General features: G+C 35.5%; 1 protein-coding gene across 2 annotated transcripts; it reads right to left on the bottom strand.

Moving 5' to 3' along the window:
- On the bottom strand, window positions 18,845-22,159 carry LOC109332256 (NADH dehydrogenase (ubiquinone) complex I, assembly factor 6-like). 2 transcript variants are annotated; one of them, XM_019567177.1, is made up of 2 exons: window positions 22,004-22,159; window positions 18,845-20,004 (listed from the first exon to the last, which is right to left on the bottom strand). In XM_019567177.1, exon 2 carries the CDS (start codon window positions 19,983-19,985, stop codon window positions 19,074-19,076), a length of 912 nt encoding a protein of 303 aa, XP_019422722.1. In that variant the 5' UTR covers window positions 19,986-20,004; window positions 22,004-22,159; the 3' UTR covers window positions 18,845-19,073. The 2 variants fall into 2 exon arrangements, with proteins under 2 accessions (XP_019422722.1, XP_019422721.1); XM_019567176.1 differs by lacking the exon at window positions 22,004-22,159 and adding an exon at window positions 20,373-21,965.

Below are 23,245 nucleotides of genomic sequence, written 5' to 3'. Positions count from 1 at the left end.
GCAAAGATCTAAAGATAACTTGAAATGTGCAGCAAGTGGAGTAGAAACAGGTTTACAATTATTCATATTAAACCTTTCAAGCACTCTTTCAATATATTTCTCTTGGGATAAAAACAATTTACCAGCTTGACGATCCCTGTGAATCTCCATACCAAGAATTTTCTTGGCTGCACCTAATTCTTTCATCTCAAACTCATTATTGAGTTGAATTTTCAATTTCCGGATCAAAGACTTGTCACGTGAAGCAATTAGCATATCATCAACATACAGTAACAAGTATATGAATGATTCATTTGGAAATTTCTGGAAATAAATACAGTCATCAAATTGACTCCTGCAATAACCTTGCCCAATCATAAAAGAATCAAACCTCATGTACCATTGTCTGGGAGCTTGCTTAAGGCCATATAATGATTTCTTCAATCGACAGACAAGATGCTCCTTATCAGGAACAATAAATCCTTCAGGTTGTTCCATGTAAATTTCTTCTTCCAGCTCTCCATGTAGAAAAGCTGTCTTTACATCAAGTTGCTCCAACTCCAAATCAAATAAAGCAACAAAAGCAAGCAAAACACGTATAGAAGTATGACGAACAACAGGTGAGAATATCTCATTAAAGTCAATACCTTCCTTTTGATTAAAACCTTTAACAACTAGTCGTGCTTTGCATCTTGGATCTTCAACCCCGGGAATACCGTCTTTCTTCTTATAGATCCATTTACATCGTAATGGTCGTTTGCCTTCGGGAAGCTCTGTCAAAGCCCAAGTACCATTCTTATGAAGACTTTCAATCTCTTCATTCATAGCCACTAGCCACTGTGACGAATCAACACAAGAAACAGCTTCTGTATAGCTGGCAGGTTCAACATCATCATTTACCTCTTGTGCAACTGACAATGCATAAGCAATTAAATTATCACCATCAGTGTATCTAGCTGGCCTTTTAATTAGTCTTCTGGTTCTGTCTCGAGCAATACAATAATCATCTTCTTGCTGATGAATAGGAGAAGTTGTACTGTCATCACAATCAACATAATGATCATCAATGCTAGATTGATTTGTAGAGGAAGATGGAACATCAACATTAGGAACTGTAGGTTTCACTATCAACTCCACCTTCTCGCTAGTACCCTGTAGATTACCTGTACTAGTAGAAGAAGACACAATAGATTGTTTTCCAGAAGATAAAAATGCATCCTCATTAAAAGTCACATCTCTGCTAAGAATTAATTTCCGTGACTTTGCATCAGAATACCATAAGCGATATCCTTTAGACTCAGATGCATAACCAAGAAATATGCACTCAACAGCTCTTGGAGCTAATTTACCATCATTAACATGTGCATAAGCAGGACATCCAAAGATTCTTAAGTTAGAATAATCAACAGGATTACCTGACCAAATTTCTTCTGGGATTTTGAAATCAAGTGCTGAATGTGGAGAACGATTAACCAGGTAACAAGCAGTAGATGCTGCTTCAGCCCAAAATTCACGCCGATGCCATAACCCAGCATTTGAGAGCATACAACGAACTCTCTCAAGTAGAGTCCTGTTCATCCGTTCTGCAACACCATTTTGTTGAGGATTTCTTGGAATAGTTTTGTGTCTAGCAATACCATTTTTTGTGCAGAACTCATTAAAATCACCATTGCAGAACTCTAATCCATTGTCTGTTCTAAGCTTCTTCACTTTCTTCCCTGTCTGGGTTTCAACAAGAGTTTTCCACTTCTTGAAAGTGGAGAAAGTCTCATTTTTATGCTGCAGAAAATAAACCCAAACTTTGCGAGAAAAATCATCAATGATGGTCATCATATAGCGACATCCTCCATGAGAAGGAAATTTAGAAGGCCCCCAAAGGTCAGAATGAATATAATCAAGAATACCTTTGGTACGGTGAGTTGCAGTGGAGAAACTAACCTTTTTCTGTTTCCCAAAAACACAATGTTTACAAAAATCCAATTTACCAATGCCATGTTTACCAAGATGACCTTGTTTGCTTAGAAGGTGCATACCTTTTTCACTCATATGGCCCAGGCGCATGTGCCATAATTTGGTAATGTCATTATCATGCATTGAAGAAGATACAGCTGTTGAACCTGTCACAACAGAACCTTGCAAGACATATAAACTACCAATCCGGTTAGCTTTCAATAATACCATAGCACCTTTCAATACCTTTAGAACTCCACCTTCAGCTGAATACCTACACCCGAGAGACTCTAGGGTGCCAAGAGAAATTAAGTTCCGCTTCAAATCTGGAATATAGCGGACATTAGCCAAGGTTCTGACAACACCGTCATGAGCCTTGATCTGAATAGTACCTATTCCTGCAACTTTGCATTGGGTATCATTGCCCATCAAAACAACACCACTGTCAACATGTTCAAAAGTGGTGAATAAGTCCTTATAAGGACACATATGAAAAGTACATCCAGAATCAAGAATCCATTCTGTTTTACTCCTATTATTATAAGAGACAACAGATAAAAGAATATCACCGTCAGAATTGGCTTCAATATTAGCAGCTTCAGAGGATTGTTGAAATTTTCCCTTATCTTGTTTTTCTTGTTTTTTCTTTAAGATAAAACAATCAGGAATGTCATGCCCCGGTTTCTTGCAATAGCGACAAGTTTTGTTGGATTTGCGACCTCTGGATTTGGATCTGAACTTTTTATAATTGGTACTCCCTTTTTCTTGAGTTCTACCTCGAACACTTAAGCCCTCACCCTTGTCCACAGAATTAACTTCAAGATCAAATTTTTCTTTGGACAATAAATTAGATTTAACATCTTCAAAGGATAAGGTATCATTATTTCCATACAACATGATTTCTTTGAAGTGCTTATAGGTAGAAGGTAAAGAGACAACCAACAAAACAGCTTTGTCTTCATCTTCAATATTAATATCAATATTTTGCATATCCATAATAATAGAATTAAACTCATCAAGATGAGTTTGAATAGGAGTACCTTCAACCATACGAATGGTGTATAACCGTTCTTTGAGACGAAGCTTGTTTGCGAGGCTCTTGGTCATGTATAAAGTTTCTAACTTCAGCCACAAAGCCGCGGCGGTTTCTTCATTGGCAACCTCACGAAGAACCTCCTTCGACAAACAAAGTTGAATTGTTGAAAGCGCCTTTTCATCCAACTCGTCCCATTGATCATCGGTCATGGAAACTGGTTTCTTTGACTTCCCATCTAAAGCTTTCTTTAATCCGCTCTGGATAAGAACGGCCCTCATTTGGACTCGCCAAATAGAAAAGCTAATTTTGCCATCAAACTTCTCAATGTCAAATTTTGCAGACATTTTGAAATTCTCAATTTAGTAAGAGCTCTGATTCCACTTGTTAAGGTTAGAGCACAATGCGGAAGCACAGGATTGAATCAATTGAGAACAAAAGAGAAGCAAGTAAAGGATAAAGAAAATAACACACAAGATTTAACGTGGAAAAACCCCTCAGTGTGAGAGGAAAAAAACCACGGGCGATCAAGAGCAAAATTCCACTATGTAAAAAAGAAGAGTACAAGAAATCCTCTTATAATGATGAGGACAAATGACAATATTTTTTCTCACAAATACTCTCTCAAATGGAACAAGAATTCTCACCAAGAATGCACTCACAATATATGTGTAAATGAAAGAGATGTTGTGTGTTGTGAAGATGATTTTGAAGCTCTCTATATGTGTCCTTTTATAGGCAAGCAAAGTCTTGGTATCTTGGATTCCAAGCATTGGATGCTTGGAAACAAAGCCATAAAAGTGACATAAAATGCCCTTAAAGAGAGCCATAAAATTGTCATAAAATTCTTTTAAGGCATAGTAATGAGAGGCATCTAACAATCTCCACCTTGGCTCGAATTTGATAAGTTGCTCATCGCCAAATAATGCCCCGAAGGGCACTCAAGTGCTGTAGAGACCAACCAAGTCCAAGCAAAGTTGGAACTTGGTATTCGGAAGTGGCTTGGTAAGTATATCTGCTGGATTCTCTGATGTGTGAATCTTTTCCACCATAATTTCACCAATAGCAACAATATCTCGGATAAAGTGACGTTTTATATCAATGTGTTTGGTCTTGTCATGATAACGATTATTCCTGGTCAAATGAATAGCACTTTGACTATCACAAAACACTGTAAGAACACCCTGTATTAGACCAAGTTCATTTACCAAACCTCGGAGCCAAATAGCCTCCTTCACACCCTCCGTTGCTGAAATATATTCTGCTTCAGTCGTAGACAATGCAGCAATGGACTGAAGAGTAGCTTTCCAGCTAATAGCACTATTACAGAGAGTAAAGATGTAACCAGAAAGAGACCTCCTTCTGTCAATATCACCACCATAATCCGAATCAACATAACCTACAACGTCATCAGTTGTAGCCTTGTTTCTGTCAAATACCAAGCCAATACCAGAAGTACCTTTTAGATACCGAAAAATCCATTTTACAGCACTCCAATGATCCTTTCCAGGATTATGCATATATCGACTTACCATGCTAACAGCATATGCTAAATCAGGTCTAGTGCACACCATAGCATACATAAGACTACCAACTGCACTAGCATAAGGAATATGTGACATACGCTCCATCTCTTCCTCTGTATGTGGGCAAAGATCTAAAGATAACTTGAAATGTGCAGCAAGTGGAGTAGAAACAGGTTTACAATTATTCATATTAAACCTTTCAAGCACTCTTTCAATATATTTCTCTTGGGATAAAAACAATTTACCAGCTTGACGATCCCTGTGAATCTCCATACCAAGAATTTTCTTGGCTGCACCTAATTCTTTCATCTCAAACTCATTATTGAGTTGAATTTTCAATTTCCGGATCAAAGACTTGTCACGTGAAGCAATTAGCATATCATCAACATACAGTAACAAGTATATGAATGATTCATTTGGAAATTTCTGGAAATAAATACAGTCATCAAATTGACTCCTGCAATAACCTTGCCCAATCATAAAAGAATCAAACCTCATGTACCATTGTCTGGGAGCTTGCTTAAGGCCATATAATGATTTCTTCAATCGACAGACAAGATGCTCCTTATCAGGAACAATAAATCCTTCAGGTTGTTCCATGTAAATTTCTTCTTCCAGCTCTCCATGTAGAAAAGCTGTCTTTACATCAAGTTGCTCCAACTCCAAATCAAATAAAGCAACAAAAGCAAGCAAAACACGTATAGAAGTATGACGAACAACAGGTGAGAATATCTCATTAAAGTCAATACCTTCCTTTTGATTAAAACCTTTAACAACTAGTCGTGCTTTGCATCTTGGATCTTCAACCCCGGGAATACCGTCTTTCTTCTTATAGATCCATTTACATCGTAATGGTCGTTTGCCTTCGGGAAGCTCTGTCAAAGCCCAAGTACCATTCTTATGAAGACTTTCAATCTCTTCATTCATAGCCACTAGCCACTGTGACGAATCAACACAAGAAACAGCTTCTGTATAGCTGGCAGGTTCAACATCATCATTTACCTCTTGTGCAACTGACAATGCATAAGCAATTAAATTATCACCATCAGTGTATCTAGCTGGCCTTTTAATTAGTCTTCTGGTTCTGTCTCGAGCAATACAATAATCATCTTCTTGCTGATGAATAGGAGAAGTTGTACTGTCATCACAATCAACATAATGATCATCAATGCTAGATTGATTTGTAGAGGAAGATGGAACATCAACATTAGGAACTGTAGGTTTCACTATCAACTCCACCTTCTCGCTAGTACCCTGTAGATTACCTGTACTAGTAGAAGAAGACACAATAGATTGTTTTCCAGAAGATAAAAATGCATCCTCATTAAAAGTCACATCTCTGCTAAGAATTAATTTCCGTGACTTTGCATCAGAATACCATAAGCGATATCCTTTAGACTCAGATGCATAACCAAGAAATATGCACTCAACAGCTCTTGGAGCTAATTTACCATCATTAACATGTGCATAAGCAGGACATCCAAAGATTCTTAAGTTAGAATAATCAACAGGATTACCTGACCAAATTTCTTCTGGGATTTTGAAATCAAGTGCTGAATGTGGAGAACGATTAACCAGGTAACAAGCAGTAGATGCTGCTTCAGCCCAAAATTCACGCCGATGCCATAACCCAGCATTTGAGAGCATACAACGAACTCTCTCAAGTAGAGTCCTGTTCATCCGTTCTGCAACACCATTTTGTTGAGGATTTCTTGGAATAGTTTTGTGTCTAGCAATACCATTTTTTGTGCAGAACTCATTAAAATCACCATTGCAGAACTCTAATCCATTGTCTGTTCTAAGCTTCTTCACTTTCTTCCCTGTCTGGGTTTCAACAAGAGTTTTCCACTTCTTGAAAGTGGAGAAAGTCTCATTTTTATGCTGCAGAAAATAAACCCAAACTTTGCGAGAAAAATCATCAATGATGGTCATCATATAGCGACATCCTCCATGAGAAGGAAATTTAGAAGGCCCCCAAAGGTCAGAATGAATATAATCAAGAATACCTTTGGTACGGTGAGTTGCAGTGGAGAAACTAACCTTTTTCTGTTTCCCAAAAACACAATGTTTACAAAAATCCAATTTACCAATGCCATGTTTACCAAGATGACCTTGTTTGCTTAGAAGGTGCATACCTTTTTCACTCATATGGCCCAGGCGCATGTGCCATAATTTGGTAATGTCATTATCATGCATTGAAGAAGATACAGCTGTTGAACCTGTCACAACAGAACCTTGCAAGACATATAAACTACCAATCCGGTTAGCTTTCAATAATACCATAGCACCTTTCAATACCTTTAGAACTCCACCTTCAGCTGAATACCTACACCCGAGAGACTCTAGGGTGCCAAGAGAAATTAAGTTCCGCTTCAAATCTGGAATATAGCGGACATTAGCCAAGGTTCTGACAACACCGTCATGAGCCTTGATCTGAATAGTACCTATTCCTGCAACTTTGCATTGGGTATCATTGCCCATCAAAACAACACCACTGTCAACATGTTCAAAAGTGGTGAATAAGTCCTTATAAGGACACATATGAAAAGTACATCCAGAATCAAGAATCCATTCTGTTTTACTCCTATTATTATAAGAGACAACAGATAAAAGAATATCACCGTCAGAATTGGCTTCAATATTAGCAGCTTCAGAGGATTGTTGAAATTTTCCCTTATCTTGTTTTTCTTGTTTTTTCTTTAAGATAAAACAATCAGGAATGTCATGCCCCGGTTTCTTGCAATAGCGACAAGTTTTGTTGGATTTGCGACCTCTGGATTTGGATCTGAACTTTTTATAATTGGTACTCCCTTTTTCTTGAGTTCTACCTCGAACACTTAAGCCCTCACCCTTGTCCACAGAATTAACTTCAAGATCAAATTTTTCTTTGGACAATAAATTAGATTTAACATCTTCAAAGGATAAGGTATCATTATTTCCATACAACATGATTTCTTTGAAGTGCTTATAGGTAGAAGGTAAAGAGACAACCAACAAAACAGCTTTGTCTTCATCTTCAATATTAATATCAATATTTTGCATATCCATAATAATAGAATTAAACTCATCAAGATGAGTTTGAATAGGAGTACCTTCAACCATACGAATGGTGTATAACCGTTCTTTGAGACGAAGCTTGTTTGCGAGGCTCTTGGTCATGTATAAAGTTTCTAACTTCAGCCACAAAGCCGCGGCGGTTTCTTCATTGGCAACCTCACGAAGAACCTCCTTCGACAAACAAAGTTGAATTGTTGAAAGCGCCTTTTCATCCAACTCGTCCCATTGATCATCGGTCATGGAAACTGGTTTCTTTGACTTCCCATCTAAAGCTTTCTTTAATCCGCTCTGGATAAGAACGGCCCTCATTTGGACTCGCCAAATAGAAAAGCTAATTTTGCCATCAAACTTCTCAATGTCAAATTTTGCAGACATTTTGAAATTCTCAATTTAGTAAGAGCTCTGATTCCACTTGTTAAGGTTAGAGCACAATGCGGAAGCACAGGATTGAATCAATTGAGAACAAAAGAGAAGCAAGTAAAGGATAAAGAAAATAACACACAAGATTTAACGTGGAAAAACCCCTCAGTGTGAGAGGAAAAAAACCACGGGCGATCAAGAGCAAAATTCCACTATGTAAAAAAGAAGAGTACAAGAAATCCTCTTATAATGATGAGGACAAATGACAATATTTTTTCTCACAAATACTCTCTCAAATGGAACAAGAATTCTCACCAAGAATGCACTCACAATATATGTGTAAATGAAAGAGATGTTGTGTGTTGTGAAGATGATTTTGAAGCTCTCTATATGTGTCCTTTTATAGGCAAGCAAAGTCTTGGTATCTTGGATTCCAAGCATTGGATGCTTGGAAACAAAGCCATAAAAGTGACATAAAATGCCCTTAAAGAGAGCCATAAAATTGTCATAAAATTCTTTTAAGGCATAGTAATGAGAGGCATCTAACAATCTCCACCTTGGCTCGAATTTGATAAGTTGCTCATCGCCAAATAATGCCCCGAAGGGCACTCAAGTGCTGTAGAGACCAACCAAGTCCAAGCAAAGTTGGAACTTGGTATTCGGAAGTGGCTTGGTAAGTATATCTGCTGGATTCTCTGATGTGTGAATCTTTTCCACCATAATTTCACCAATAGCAACAATATCTCGGATAAAGTGACGTTTTATATCAATGTGTTTGGTCTTGTCATGATAACGATTATTCCTGGTCAAATGAATAGCACTTTGACTATCACAAAACACTGTAAGAACACCCTGTATTAGACCAAGTTCATTTACCAAACCTCGGAGCCAAATAGCCTCCTTCACACCCTCCGTTGCTGAAATATATTCTGCTTCAGTCGTAGACAATGCAGCAATGGACTGAAGAGTAGCTTTCCAGCTAATAGCACTATTACAGAGAGTAAAGATGTAACCAGAAAGAGACCTCCTTCTGTCAATATCACCACCATAATCCGAATCAACATAACCTACAACGTCATCAGTTGTAGCCTTGTTTCTGTCAAATACCAAGCCAATACCAGAAGTACCTTTTAGATACCGAAAAATCCATTTTACAGCACTCCAATGATCCTTTCCAGGATTATGCATATATCGACTTACCATGCTAACAGCATATGCTAAATCAGGTCTAGTGCACACCATAGCATACATAAGACTACCAACTGCACTAGCATAAGGAATATGTGACATACGCTCCATCTCTTCCTCTGTATGTGGGCAAAGATCTAAAGATAACTTGAAATGTGCAGCAAGTGGAGTAGAAACAGGTTTACAATTATTCATATTAAACCTTTCAAGCACTCTTTCAATATATTTCTCTTGGGATAAAAACAATTTACCAGCTTGACGATCCCTGTGAATCTCCATACCAAGAATTTTCTTGGCTGCACCTAATTCTTTCATCTCAAACTCATTATTGAGTTGAATTTTCAATTTCCGGATCAAAGACTTGTCACGTGAAGCAATTAGCATATCATCAACATACAGTAACAAGTATATGAATGATTCATTTGGAAATTTCTGGAAATAAATACAGTCATCAAATTGACTCCTGCAATAACCTTGCCCAATCATAAAAGAATCAAACCTCATGTACCATTGTCTGGGAGCTTGCTTAAGGCCATATAATGATTTCTTCAATCGACAGACAAGATGCTCCTTATCAGGAACAATAAATCCTTCAGGTTGTTCCATGTAAATTTCTTCTTCCAGCTCTCCATGTAGAAAAGCTGTCTTTACATCAAGTTGCTCCAACTCCAAATCAAATAAAGCAACAAAAGCAAGCAAAACACGTATAGAAGTATGACGAACAACAGGTGAGAATATCTCATTAAAGTCAATACCTTCCTTTTGATTAAAACCTTTAACAACTAGTCGTGCTTTGCATCTTGGATCTTCAACCCCGGGAATACCGTCTTTCTTCTTATAGATCCATTTACATCGTAATGGTCGTTTGCCTTCGGGAAGCTCTGTCAAAGCCCAAGTACCATTCTTATGAAGACTTTCAATCTCTTCATTCATAGCCACTAGCCACTGTGACGAATCAACACAAGAAACAGCTTCTGTATAGCTGGCAGGTTCAACATCATCATTTACCTCTTGTGCAACTGACAATGCATAAGCAATTAAATTATCACCATCAGTGTATCTAGCTGGCCTTTTAATTAGTCTTCTGGTTCTGTCTCGAGCAATACAATAATCATCTTCTTGCTGATGAATAGGAGAAGTTGTACTGTCATCACAATCAACATAATGATCATCAATGCTAGATTGATTTGTAGAGGAAGATGGAACATCAACATTAGGAACTGTAGGTTTCACTATCAACTCCACCTTCTCGCTAGTACCCTGTAGATTACCTGTACTAGTAGAAGAAGACACAATAGATTGTTTTCCAGAAGATAAAAATGCATCCTCATTAAAAGTCACATCTCTGCTAAGAATTAATTTCCGTGACTTTGCATCAGAATACCATAAGCGATATCCTTTAGACTCAGATGCATAACCAAGAAATATGCACTCAACAGCTCTTGGAGCTAATTTACCATCATTAACATGTGCATAAGCAGGACATCCAAAGATTCTTAAGTTAGAATAATCAACAGGATTACCTGACCAAATTTCTTCTGGGATTTTGAAATCAAGTGCTGAATGTGGAGAACGATTAACCAGGTAACAAGCAGTAGATGCTGCTTCAGCCCAAAATTCACGCCGATGCCATAACCCAGCATTTGAGAGCATACAACGAACTCTCTCAAGTAGAGTCCTGTTCATCCGTTCTGCAACACCATTTTGTTGAGGATTTCTTGGAATAGTTTTGTGTCTAGCAATACCATTTTTTGTGCAGAACTCATTAAAATCACCATTGCAGAACTCTAATCCATTGTCTGTTCTAAGCTTCTTCACTTTCTTCCCTGTCTGGGTTTCAACAAGAGTTTTCCACTTCTTGAAAGTGGAGAAAGTCTCATTTTTATGCTGCAGAAAATAAACCCAAACTTTGCGAGAAAAATCATCAATGATGGTCATCATATAGCGACATCCTCCATGAGAAGGAAATTTAGAAGGCCCCCAAAGGTCAGAATGAATATAATCAAGAATACCTTTGGTACGGTGAGTTGCAGTGGAGAAACTAACCTTTTTCTGTTTCCCAAAAACACAATGTTTACAAAAATCCAATTTACCAATGCCATGTTTACCAAGATGACCTTGTTTGCTTAGAAGGTGCATACCTTTTTCACTCATATGGCCCAGGCGCATGTGCCATAATTTGGTAATGTCATTATCATGCATTGAAGAAGATACAGCTGTTGAACCTGTCACAACAGAACCTTGCAAGACATATAAACTACCAATCCGGTTAGCTTTCAATAATACCATAGCACCTTTCAATACCTTTAGAACTCCACCTTCAGCTGAATACCTACACCCGAGAGACTCTAGGGTGCCAAGAGAAATTAAGTTCCGCTTCAAATCTGGAATATAGCGGACATTAGCCAAGGTTCTGACAACACCGTCATGAGCCTTGATCTGAATAGTACCTATTCCTGCAACTTTGCATTGGGTATCATTGCCCATCAAAACAACACCACTGTCAACATGTTCAAAAGTGGTGAATAAGTCCTTATAAGGACACATATGAAAAGTACATCCAGAATCAAGAATCCATTCTGTTTTACTCCTATTATTATAAGAGACAACAGATAAAAGAATATCACCGTCAGAATTGGCTTCAATATTAGCAGCTTCAGAGGATTGTTGAAATTTTCCCTTATCTTGTTTTTCTTGTTTTTTCTTTAAGATAAAACAATCAGGAATGTCATGCCCCGGTTTCTTGCAATAGCGACAAGTTTTGTTGGATTTGCGACCTCTGGATTTGGATCTGAACTTTTTATAATTGGTACTCCCTTTTTCTTGAGTTCTACCTCGAACACTTAAGCCCTCACCCTTGTCCACAGAATTAACTTCAAGATCAAATTTTTCTTTGGACAATAAATTAGATTTAACATCTTCAAAGGATAAGGTATCATTATTTCCATACAACATGATTTCTTTGAAGTGCTTATAGGTAGAAGGTAAAGAGACAACCAACAAAACAGCTTTGTCTTCATCTTCAATATTAATATCAATATTTTGCATATCCATAATAATAGAATTAAACTCATCAAGATGAGTTTGAATAGGAGTACCTTCAACCATACGAATGGTGTATAACCGTTCTTTGAGACGAAGCTTGTTTGCGAGGCTCTTGGTCATGTATAAAGTTTCTAACTTCAGCCACAAAGCCGCGGCGGTTTCTTCATTGGCAACCTCACGAAGAACCTCCTTCGACAAACAAAGTTGAATTGTTGAAAGCGCCTTTTCATCCAACTCGTCCCATTGATCATCGGTCATGGAAACTGGTTTCTTTGACTTCCCATCTAAAGCTTTCTTTAATCCGCTCTGGATAAGAACGGCCCTCATTTGGACTCGCCAAATAGAAAAGCTAATTTTGCCATCAAACTTCTCAATGTCAAATTTTGCAGACATTTTGAAATTCTCAATTTAGTAAGAGCTCTGATTCCACTTGTTAAGGTTAGAGCACAATGCGGAAGCACAGGATTGAATCAATTGAGAACAAAAGAGAAGCAAGTAAAGGATAAAGAAAATAACACACAAGATTTAACGTGGAAAAACCCCTCAGTGTGAGAGGAAAAAAACCACGGGCGATCAAGAGCAAAATTCCACTATGTAAAAAAGAAGAGTACAAGAAATCCTCTTATAATGATGAGGACAAATGACAATATTTTTTCTCACAAATACTCTCTCAAATGGAACAAGAATTCTCACCAAGAATGCACTCACAATATATGTGTAAATGAAAGAGATGTTGTGTGTTGTGAAGATGATTTTGAAGCTCTCTATATGTGTCCTTTTATAGGCAAGCAAAGTCTTGGTATCTTGGATTCCAAGCATTGGATGCTTGGAAACAAAGCCATAAAAGTGACATAAAATGCCCTTAAAGAGAGCCATAAAATTGTCATAAAATTCTTTTAAGGCATAGTAATGAGAGGCATCTAACAATCTCCACCTTGGCTCGAATTTGATAAGTTGCTCATCGCCAAATAATGCCCCGAAGGGCACTCAAGTGCTGTAGAGACCAACCAAGTCCAAGCAAAGTTGGAACTTGGTATTCGGAAGTGGCTTGGTAAGTATATCTGCTGGATTCTCTGATGTGTGAATCTTTTCCACCATAATTTCACCAATAGCAACAATATCTCGGATAAAGTGACGTTTTATATCAATGTGTTTGGTCTTGTCATGATAACGATTATTCCTGGTCAAATGAATAGCACTTTGACTATCACAAAACACTGTAAGAACACCCTGTATTAGACCAAGTTCATTTACCAAACCTCGGAGCCAAATAGCCTCCTTCACACCCTCCGTTGCTGAAATATATTCTGCTTCAGTCGTAGACAATGCAGCAATGGACTGAAGAGTAGCTTTCCAGCTAATAGCACTATTACAGAGAGTAAAGATGTAACCAGAAAGAGACCTCCTTCTGTCAATATCACCACCATAATCCGAATCAACATAACCTACAACGTCATCAGTTGTAGCCTTGTTTCTGTCAAATACCAAGCCAATACCAGAAGTACCTTTTAGATACCGAAAAATCCATTTTACAGCACTCCAATGATCCTTTCCAGGATTATGCATATATCGACTTACCATGCTAACAGCATATGCTAAATCAGGTCTAGTGCACACCATAGCATACATAAGACTACCAACTGCACTAGCATAAGGAATATGTGACATACGCTCCATCTCTTCCTCTGTATGTGGGCAAAGATCTAAAGATAACTTGAAATGTGCAGCAAGTGGAGTAGAAACAGGTTTACAATTATTCATATTAAACCTTTCAAGCACTCTTTCAATATATTTCTCTTGGGATAAAAACAATTTACCAGCTTGACGATCCCTGTGAATCTCCATACCAAGAATTTTCTTGGCTGCACCTAATTCTTTCATCTCAAACTCATTATTGAGTTGAATTTTCAATTTCCGGATCAAAGACTTGTCACGTGAAGCAATTAGCATATCATCAACATACAGTAACAAGTATATGAATGATTCATTTGGAAATTTCTGGAAATAAATACAGTCATCAAATTGACTCCTGCAATAACCTTGCCCAATCATAAAAGAATCAAACCTCATGTACCATTGTCTGGGAGCTTGCTTAAGGCCATATAATGATTTCTTCAATCGACAGACAAGATGCTCCTTATCAGGAACAATAAATCCTTCAGGTTGTTCCATGTAAATTTCTTCTTCCAGCTCTCCATGTAGAAAAGTTGTCTTTACATCAAGTTGCTCCAACTCCAAATCAAATAAAGCAACAAAAGCAAGCAAAACACGTATAGAAGTATGACGAACAACAGGTGAGAATATCTCATTAAAGTCAATACCTTCCTTTTGATTAAAACCTTTAACAACTAGTCGTGCTTTGCATTTTGGATCTTCAACCCCTGGAATACCGTCTTTCTTCTTATAGATCCATTTACATCGTAATGGTCGTTTGCCTTCGGGAAGCTCTGTCAAAGCCCAAGTACCATTCTTATGAAGACTTTCAATCTCTTCATTCATAGCCACTAGCCACTGTGACGAATCNCTAACAATATCTCTTATGATAGCTATCTACATCAAAGAAAAAATAATATATGTACTTATCGAAGTAATATAGTTACCTTGAAGATAAGCAAGGAAGACAAACAAATGATTATGAAGAAGGAAGCAAGATTAGGAAAAAATAATAATGAAGGGTGAATGTTGTAATGTGTTTTCTGGTTCTAGTGAGGAGTGATATATATAGGGTTTCTGGTATATAGTACTCGTGTATAGTATCTACTACAACACACGACTCAAGTTTCACAGCCACGGTTTTAGGGGAGAGAATTGAAAAAGTGAAGTTGTGGATACCATTCACAACTTTAGGAAGAGAAAATGTAAAAAGTGAAGTTGTGGATACTATCCACAACTTTAGGAGAGAGAAAAGTGAAATTGTGGATGGTGTTCATGATTTCAAGAGGAAAAAAAGTCTCGTACGTCCTATCCATGAGTTCGTGAAAAATACACTACTTTGATAATATTTTAAAAAGTTACACCAGAATTATAATAAAGAAGTCAAAATACACTAATTGTATAATTTTTTGGGTATTGGATGTTTTAGTTATTTACTATTAAAGAAAGCATACTAACATTGTTGTCCATTGCAGCTACTTGTACCCTTTGACCTGGACAATGGTCATTTGTCTCAACCGTGTCCTAAGTCTATTACATTTTGCTACATGAATAAAAGAAAAATTTAAATACAAAAAATTAGAAAAGCCACATCTTTATTAGCTTGGACATAGAATAAGACATCATTGAGACTGGTAAATGCAAATAAATTTGTAACAAACAAGACAACATGTATAATTATAGAATGAAGATTAATTGTTCTAAGATTTGATATCCCATTATGTATTAGTCTTACAAAAAATATCAATTAGTTAAAAAATCATAAAAATGGAAAACAAATTTTTTTATTACTTATTTTAATATGATTAACTTGAGACATGCACGCAAGAATTTTTTAGAACATGTATCCTTGTTCCAAATTGTCTATTATTTTGATTTAAGGTTTTTAGGAAATAATATTTGTTTTTCTGTTGCCGCAACTGCACGCGGGCTCCGGTAGGTTGGTCTGGGATATTTTAAGTTTTTTTTTTATCTGTATCGCATTATTATTTCTGTTCGTAAAGCTTCCACGAGCAGGGCCCACCAACCGCCCCGGGGCAATTCGAAAGAGACACCTCTCCAGATATACACCATGTCCTTCATTATAAATAAATAAATTTTGGTAATTGATTTTGGATGTTTAATAAGACAACTTTTTAGATGTTAAATATATCTAATGATTAATTTTGATTGAATTTTGTTATTATATATTATTTACCTGGTAACAACTAAAGTGAAATGTTCTTCTTTAAACTTAAACCATGGTGAGGGATTCAATTCTTGAAGTCATCACATGCCAACTTTTGGAAGAGAAGAGTATGGACCTTCACCACTCCTTGAATTTTACATTTTATTGACAATATAAATGGTTACTCCTTTCATTTTTTTGTTGATGTTTTAAGTTCTCATATATGTTTTCAATCTTTTGATTTTAAGAATTCAAGAAGCATATATTTTTTATTTTATAACTATATCCTTATTTATTAGTCTTCATTTTTCTTCGAACATAATTTTAAACCTTGAAAGACATGAAACAAATGAAGTAAAAAGATTTAATAGATGATGTATTCTTTGCTAAAAGTATTATCACTGTCTAACCATTTTTTGTGATTGGAATCAAAGAACAACTTTTTTAAGTGTTTAATCATGTTTAATTATTAATTTGTCTTGCCTAATACATGGCTAAACAATAATTGCTTGAAATATTTACACATTTTTATACCATCCGCTCCTTCCTCGTATATTTTATGGATCAATCCCTCATAATCAAACAAGTACTTTACTTAGCACCCACTTCTATGAGTGGATGTTTTTCTTACTTTTTTCTGGTTAACTTTACTCTTTTACACTTGGTGTGATTTACACTAAGAAATTACACTTCCTGATCCAACAAAAAAAGAGTAATTAAAAAATGCGGAAAACATTCAATCAGATGAAGAATAAAAGAAACAACATTTTATTTTTATTTAGAGTAAATTATACTGACACCCCTGAGTTTTAGTGAAATTACATAAACCATCCATCACTTTTTTACACCTACACAAACCTCTAGTTTTTATACTTTCATTACACTGACCACCTTGAATGAGAAATATGTGTAATCTTTTAAACAAAAAATATGATAAATACAATTAAGTTAAACAAAATATGATATATTGTTGAGACAAGTCCAAATAGTATACAAATCAATGTATTTTCGTTATTTTTTGTTACAAAATGCATCAACAGTTCTAAAGAAATATTGTTTAAATCGTTTTTATACTTTATCGCAATGAACCAAAAATAATAAAAAGGTATTGACTTATATATTATTTGGACTTGTCTTCACAATATGTCATGTTTTGGTTAATTTAATTGTGGTTATAATATTTTTTGTTTAAAAGATTACACTTATTTCTCGTGCAGGGGTGGTCGGTGTAATGAAAGTATAAAAAGCATGGAGGAGGTTTTGTGTAGGTGTAAAAAAGTGAGGGATAATTTGTATAATTTCACTAAAAACTCATGAAGTGTGAGTGTAATTTACTCTTTTATTTATTAACAAGTCTTATTTCATCGAATCAGCGACCGGAACAGTAGTAGCCAAGGCTTACTATGTGGAGCCAGATGGCCAGGCGTGGGCTAAGACCATTAATTTAATCATTCTTTTTCAGTTTTTTGTTCATGCCGGTTCTGTTTATGGACCCACGCCTTATTATCATATTACTGCTTTGTTTGGATAGTGAGTAGAAATTAAGAAAAGAGATGAGAGAAAAAGATATATGAGAAATAGAGTAGATTTTTGTGTTGTTTGATATAAAAGAAAGATAAGAGAATGAAGTAGATATAAATATTTAAATGATAAAAGTATCATACAATAAAAAAATTAAAAAAATGTCTTATTATTAATTAAAAATTAAGAATCAGAACTTTAAAATTTATTACAAATATTATATTATAATTCCAAATTTTAGTTTTTAACACTAATTATGAAGTAAGAAAATGTAAATGAAAAAATAATTATGGAAATTTTATATAAATAAACAATGATAAAATATTGAGTAATGAAAATAGTTTTTAGCTATTTTATCACTTTCTCACCACATAAGGAGAGAAAGTTTTTGTGGGTCCATCCACTTTTTACTTATCTCCTTCCTTCTTTTCTTCAAACCAAACATAAGAAATTCTTTATTTTTCTTTAAACTATTTTCCCTCTTTCTGATTTCTTTCCTTTCTCTCTTCTACCAAAGAAAGGCTACAGATCATATAATTTTGTTATCTTCCTATCTTTCAAATGTTATCGTTAATTTTCTGAGTGTGCCTGCTTTTTCATCTGTGAAACCTTTGTGTATGCTTATAGCAGGTGAAAGGCTTATTTACAGGAACAAAAATCTATTGTTTTAAACTATGTTTCAGATTAATAATATTGAAGTAAAAGTTGGAATATAATTTAGGACTACAGATTCTTGTTCTATTTGTAGGCACTTCTGCCGTGTTAAATGTAGAGATATCCATTAACAAATTAACAAGTCATTAAAAAGTGGCATAATTTGTTTTTTAGAAGTCAAGGCACATGCTGTATGTCGGGCAGGTTCTTCGCCTAGAGAAGTGGCTAACTTAGTAAGGTATACAGTATACTCTTTTGTTTTGCTAAAGAAAGGGGTAAGGGTATGATAAAAGCTAAGAAATATGTTTACTTGTGGTTTGTTTGTAAGTAGCAAAAAAGTGAAGCAAACGTCTCACACGTGACCCAATTGTCATAATGGCCCCACCATGGCTACTTGACTCTCGTTCTCTCTATCAAGTATCGACCTCATGTAGTGGATCATATCTAACCCAGGGATCCAACGAACCCAATTCATTTCGAACTAAATTTAACGGCTTGGTTCAGTTTAACAGGTTAGGTTAAATTTTTAAGAGTGATTTAATTATGTCTGATTTGGATTTCATGTTTTAACAAATTTAACTCGAATCAATGTTCATATATTTTATTATTTTTAGAATTACAAATAACTACAATTGAAACACGAATCATACATACACTATTTTCTTATAAGCAAATTTTTATGGGATGAGGAAAATTGTGACATCAACACATATAAAACATCATTGTTGACATTAAACAAATTTGCAAATCATATATTATTTATGATTGAGTTAGAGAATGTCTGCCCTAAAGAAAAACTCTAGGTTTATTCATCCAATAACCATTGGAGTAACTATTTAATGGCCGGATATATATTTATTACCTAAATAAACACTCATCACAGTCACAGAGAACTCTTTTACAAAAAAATAGGTAAACCTGTGTTAGACTAGAGAAGTTCTTAGTAGTTCCTTCTCCATGAAGTCCATTTGAGTTTAAGCTGGTACCAAAAAGGTGGTAAGCCTAGTACACCTCGTGTTAGCCTCGGATCAAACACATCAAAGTTCACCCGTCTCAGAGAATCTAAGAGAACCTGAGTAGGCACAGCCGGCAGCAGCACTGGAAGAGCCTCAGCAGGCACACTTTTAGCTAACTTCCTAGCCTTCTCCAAATGTGCATTGGCTACGGATGCCATTTCAAAAACTGCATCGCAAAGGCCTTCGCGAGAGTCCAACCTTGTCTCTTCTCTACCACCCTGTTTAACTATTAGCCCATGCTTGGATGCCACGGCAGTTGGTATATAAGAGAAATGGCGGCTATGACTAGCATGATAGGGCAGTGACTTTAGCAGCAAAAGAATGCCACTAGCCTTGCCGATATGAGAGGCTGCATGGTCAGCTGCAGTAGACATGATACCACCAGATTGAAGTGTCAAGTACAACATGGTTGATACTGTGTCCTCGGCATACTTCTCCAACTCCGCCATGGTTTCTGGCATGTCATTATCCTCTCTTCTTGCATCATTGATTCGAGCTTCAACAGATCGTTTCAACCATGTCTTGCTCATTTTGGTCTCAGCTATCACAGATGACAGGGCCTGCGCTGTTGGGTGTTCAATCAATGTATTGGCAAATATTTTGTCTATGGCTTCTTGCCACCACACAAGGCGCATAAGGCCAATCCTGGGATCTGAAGCAACATCCATAGCTCTAGCTGTTTCAACATTCAAGGCACGGAGTGCAAATGCAGCTTTCCGCATAGATGGAGGCAGTTCAAGAAGGCAAAGATAATGGTGATAATCATATTTACGCACTTGTTGTGCGCAATAGGAGAAAGCTGCCTTTAAGCTACTAGATGCAGAAGCACCATTCATTAAATCCTCACTCGGGTGCCTACAGATAAGACATTACATTATCCACAAATTTACATGCATGTCTTCATACATCTTAAAAGTTACTTGAGGAACCATTTTGTCCCTTTAAAATTGTAACTGATTATCCAATTTTGCAGATGTGTGAAGAACACATATCCTGCTCTGAAACTAACGAGCAAAACAAACTTTGAATGATCATATGTAAAAGTTAACCTCAAATTCTCTCTATGAGCTACATCAAAAGCCTAATTATAACCCATATCTTCAATTCTTTCTTCACTGAAAAATAATTTTCTTTTATTCGTTATTCATGTATAAGGCGTTAGGCAACCAGTAGTGCACAAGAACCCTTTAGCAAAAGATGTGCTACAAAAACAACCACCAGACCTTATGCTACTAATTGGAGCTTGGACTATATAATATGCTAAAGGGAAAAAGACAATGCACGGCAATACAGTCATACCTGCATAACTTATCATCCAGATGAGAATATTGACAAGCATACATGTAATAAGTACATTTTTCTACATGACAAACAATTTCTGATCAGGGTCAGTGATGATTGCGATTAGAAGTAGGGGAATGTGGTCCAAGGTAGTGAACAACCAGTTAGGTTTTGTTTGGAATTGTAAATCTTTACTGATTCCGAGATGCCACCCTGATGAGCAAAACTTATCGGAGATTGAAGAGAGTAATGTTTTTTTATGTTTGTTCACCACACTTTAACTTGTATATAAATCATGTATGTCAATGTAAGCTGAAATTACTGAAGTTCTATGTGTTGGTCTTCAAAATATTTGTATAGGTTGTGGCGTGACATTCTAAATTTGATTAGAATGGTGATTATCCTGATTTCAGTGAAAGTCAATATTAAGGTGGCTCTATGTAGTTTTTTTTTCTTTTCAAGCTATTAAAGATGTGTAGCCTAAGAGAAAAAATATCCTTGTTTGACAATTATTTAGGCTCGCTCAAATCATGCAAATAGTTGTGAAATAGCAACTAAACAAATCTGCAGCAACTTTGCAAAACAGAAAGTTAAAGAATCATAATACAAAACCTCACATGTTTCTTTAGCTCTCTCTCTCTCCAAACCGACGTTCAACTGCTCTGGAGGCTCTGAGTTTATAGGAAGATGGATCGGATAGCTTTTTCGAATGGACTACTAATGGCACTACCAATGGAGCTAATGGCCAAAACCATTGGCTCAATGTTTACAGGAGGAGCTGTGGGTATGAGGAAGACAATAAAGAGATTGAAGAGAACTTAAGACTGTGCTTTGTTCTTAATAGGTACATTATCTAGTTTTGTTTTGTAGGGGTCCCAAAAAGTATCATCTCTGATATAATAGTTAGTTGTAATACCACATTACTATTTTGCTTAACTGTTCTAAATTAAAGTTTTGGTTCCGTCAGAATGTCCAATTCAATTAATGTTCCGCATGTTTATTACTTATTGTGGACTACAAAACCAAATTTTTTTACCCTACCTTCCCTTTTCAAATTCTCTATTTTCTCTTAGGGTCTTTTGGCCTTTCATGTTCACTTTATTACTATTACTTTTTCCCCTTTTCTTAATGTTGATTTTAGAAGATTCATGGAAATATAAGAAAGCAACGAAACAAAGAAGGTAAAAGAAGCTTGAGCTTTATCTTGGGATTTGAGTGTGACAAAAATACACTATAGTTGTCCACGGTTAGGATTTTACAACCAAAAGTCAACTGGTCATTTCATCAAACACATATCAGTCAACATGGAATGCAAAATCACGTATAACTCATTCGTTTGAACATTTTAGCAAACAGCTTATAGACAGCACAAACTGGTCTAAATTAAAAAAAAGAATAAGATATATCAACAAACAGGTCCTGATTTCACATCAAAACCTGCCATTTTCATCAATTCAATGGTTTCAGTATTAACAAGTAAGAGGGGATTAACAAAAATAGCTTGAGTTTCAGTTAGTTTTCTAAACAATTAAAACAAAAAATATAGAATTAGGGATTAAAAAGAAAGGCTCACGGTGATCTGTATCTAAGACGAGTGAAGATGATCAGTGGTGGAGCTCCTCAGCTGAGCTAGTTTCACAAGAAAATGGAGATGGTTGTCCCTGCGCATACAAAATGAAGAACCTTTTGAAATTAGAGGATGTCAATTGTTGAAACTTCGAAGTTTTTTTTCGTAAGGGTATTTTTGGGTAAGGATTTGTGTCTACCAGCTCTACTATAATGACTCGGAGTCTGTCGATCTTAAGAATTTAATATGATTTTATATTACTGGATCAACACGTTATTGGTATAAATTTAAAAGTTTATCTCATTTTATGAATTATATTTAAATATTTGAAAATTAGTGTTCAAATACTACAAATTTATTTTAAAATATATAAAATATCTTCACTTTTCTTATTAAATGAATCTAGTAGTTTATTGATTGATTTTGAAAAATTACAACATACTTGAAAAGGTATAAGTTCATGTTGCTGAATATTAATTTAATTAAAACTTAATAAAATAATGTATGCAAATGAGTTTTTTTATATTTTCACATTATACACATTTTCATTTAATATTAGATGATGTATTGATAAGGTAATAAAACTTTTATATTATTAGTATATGTGTTATTTTCTCATCAAATTTTCAATATAACTATTATGAATTTGATGGAATAAGATTAAGGATTGAATTAGATGTTTCTTTAATTTATGAGAAAATTATTTTGAATTAAAGGACTGCGTTGCTGAAAATACTTTATTTATTTAGATTAATTATATTGGAAATTTCTACGCCTCAAAAGATGATAGTTTTAAATTATTTTATAGTGGAGTGTTCTTAGTTAAAACTCAAGTCAAGTGAGGCTTTCCATTATTACTTTTCACGTATACAATATTTTGATAATTATACAATAATAATAGAATGTTATTGAAGCCTTAAAAGTAACGTGGTGATGAAATATAACAAAAATATAAGTAATTACTAATTAGGGTGCTCTAACATTCTGAAATTAACCATTACTAATAAAAATCCTGAAAATAGAAAAGGAAGAGAAAAAGCATTATTCTCTGTTTATGGATAAGTGCTTAAAACAACTTACACCAATTTATTCTAGCTGGTCTTGAATTCATTTGAATATAGTTGCATTTAGTGGAGAGAGTGATGTCTTTCATAATATATAATAATAGTCTAGGAGTCTATTAGTAGTATATTATCTATTATTTATCGATGATACATGTAGTTTAGAGGAAGTTTAAATAAAATTATT

The sequence above is a fragment of the Lupinus angustifolius genome, chromosome LG18 (genome assembly GCF_001865875.1).
Source record: "Lupinus angustifolius cultivar Tanjil chromosome LG18, LupAngTanjil_v1.0, whole genome shotgun sequence".
NCBI classification, from domain to species: domain Eukaryota; kingdom Viridiplantae; phylum Streptophyta; class Magnoliopsida; order Fabales; family Fabaceae; genus Lupinus; species Lupinus angustifolius.
This window is presented reverse-complemented; position numbering and strand designations above follow the sequence as displayed.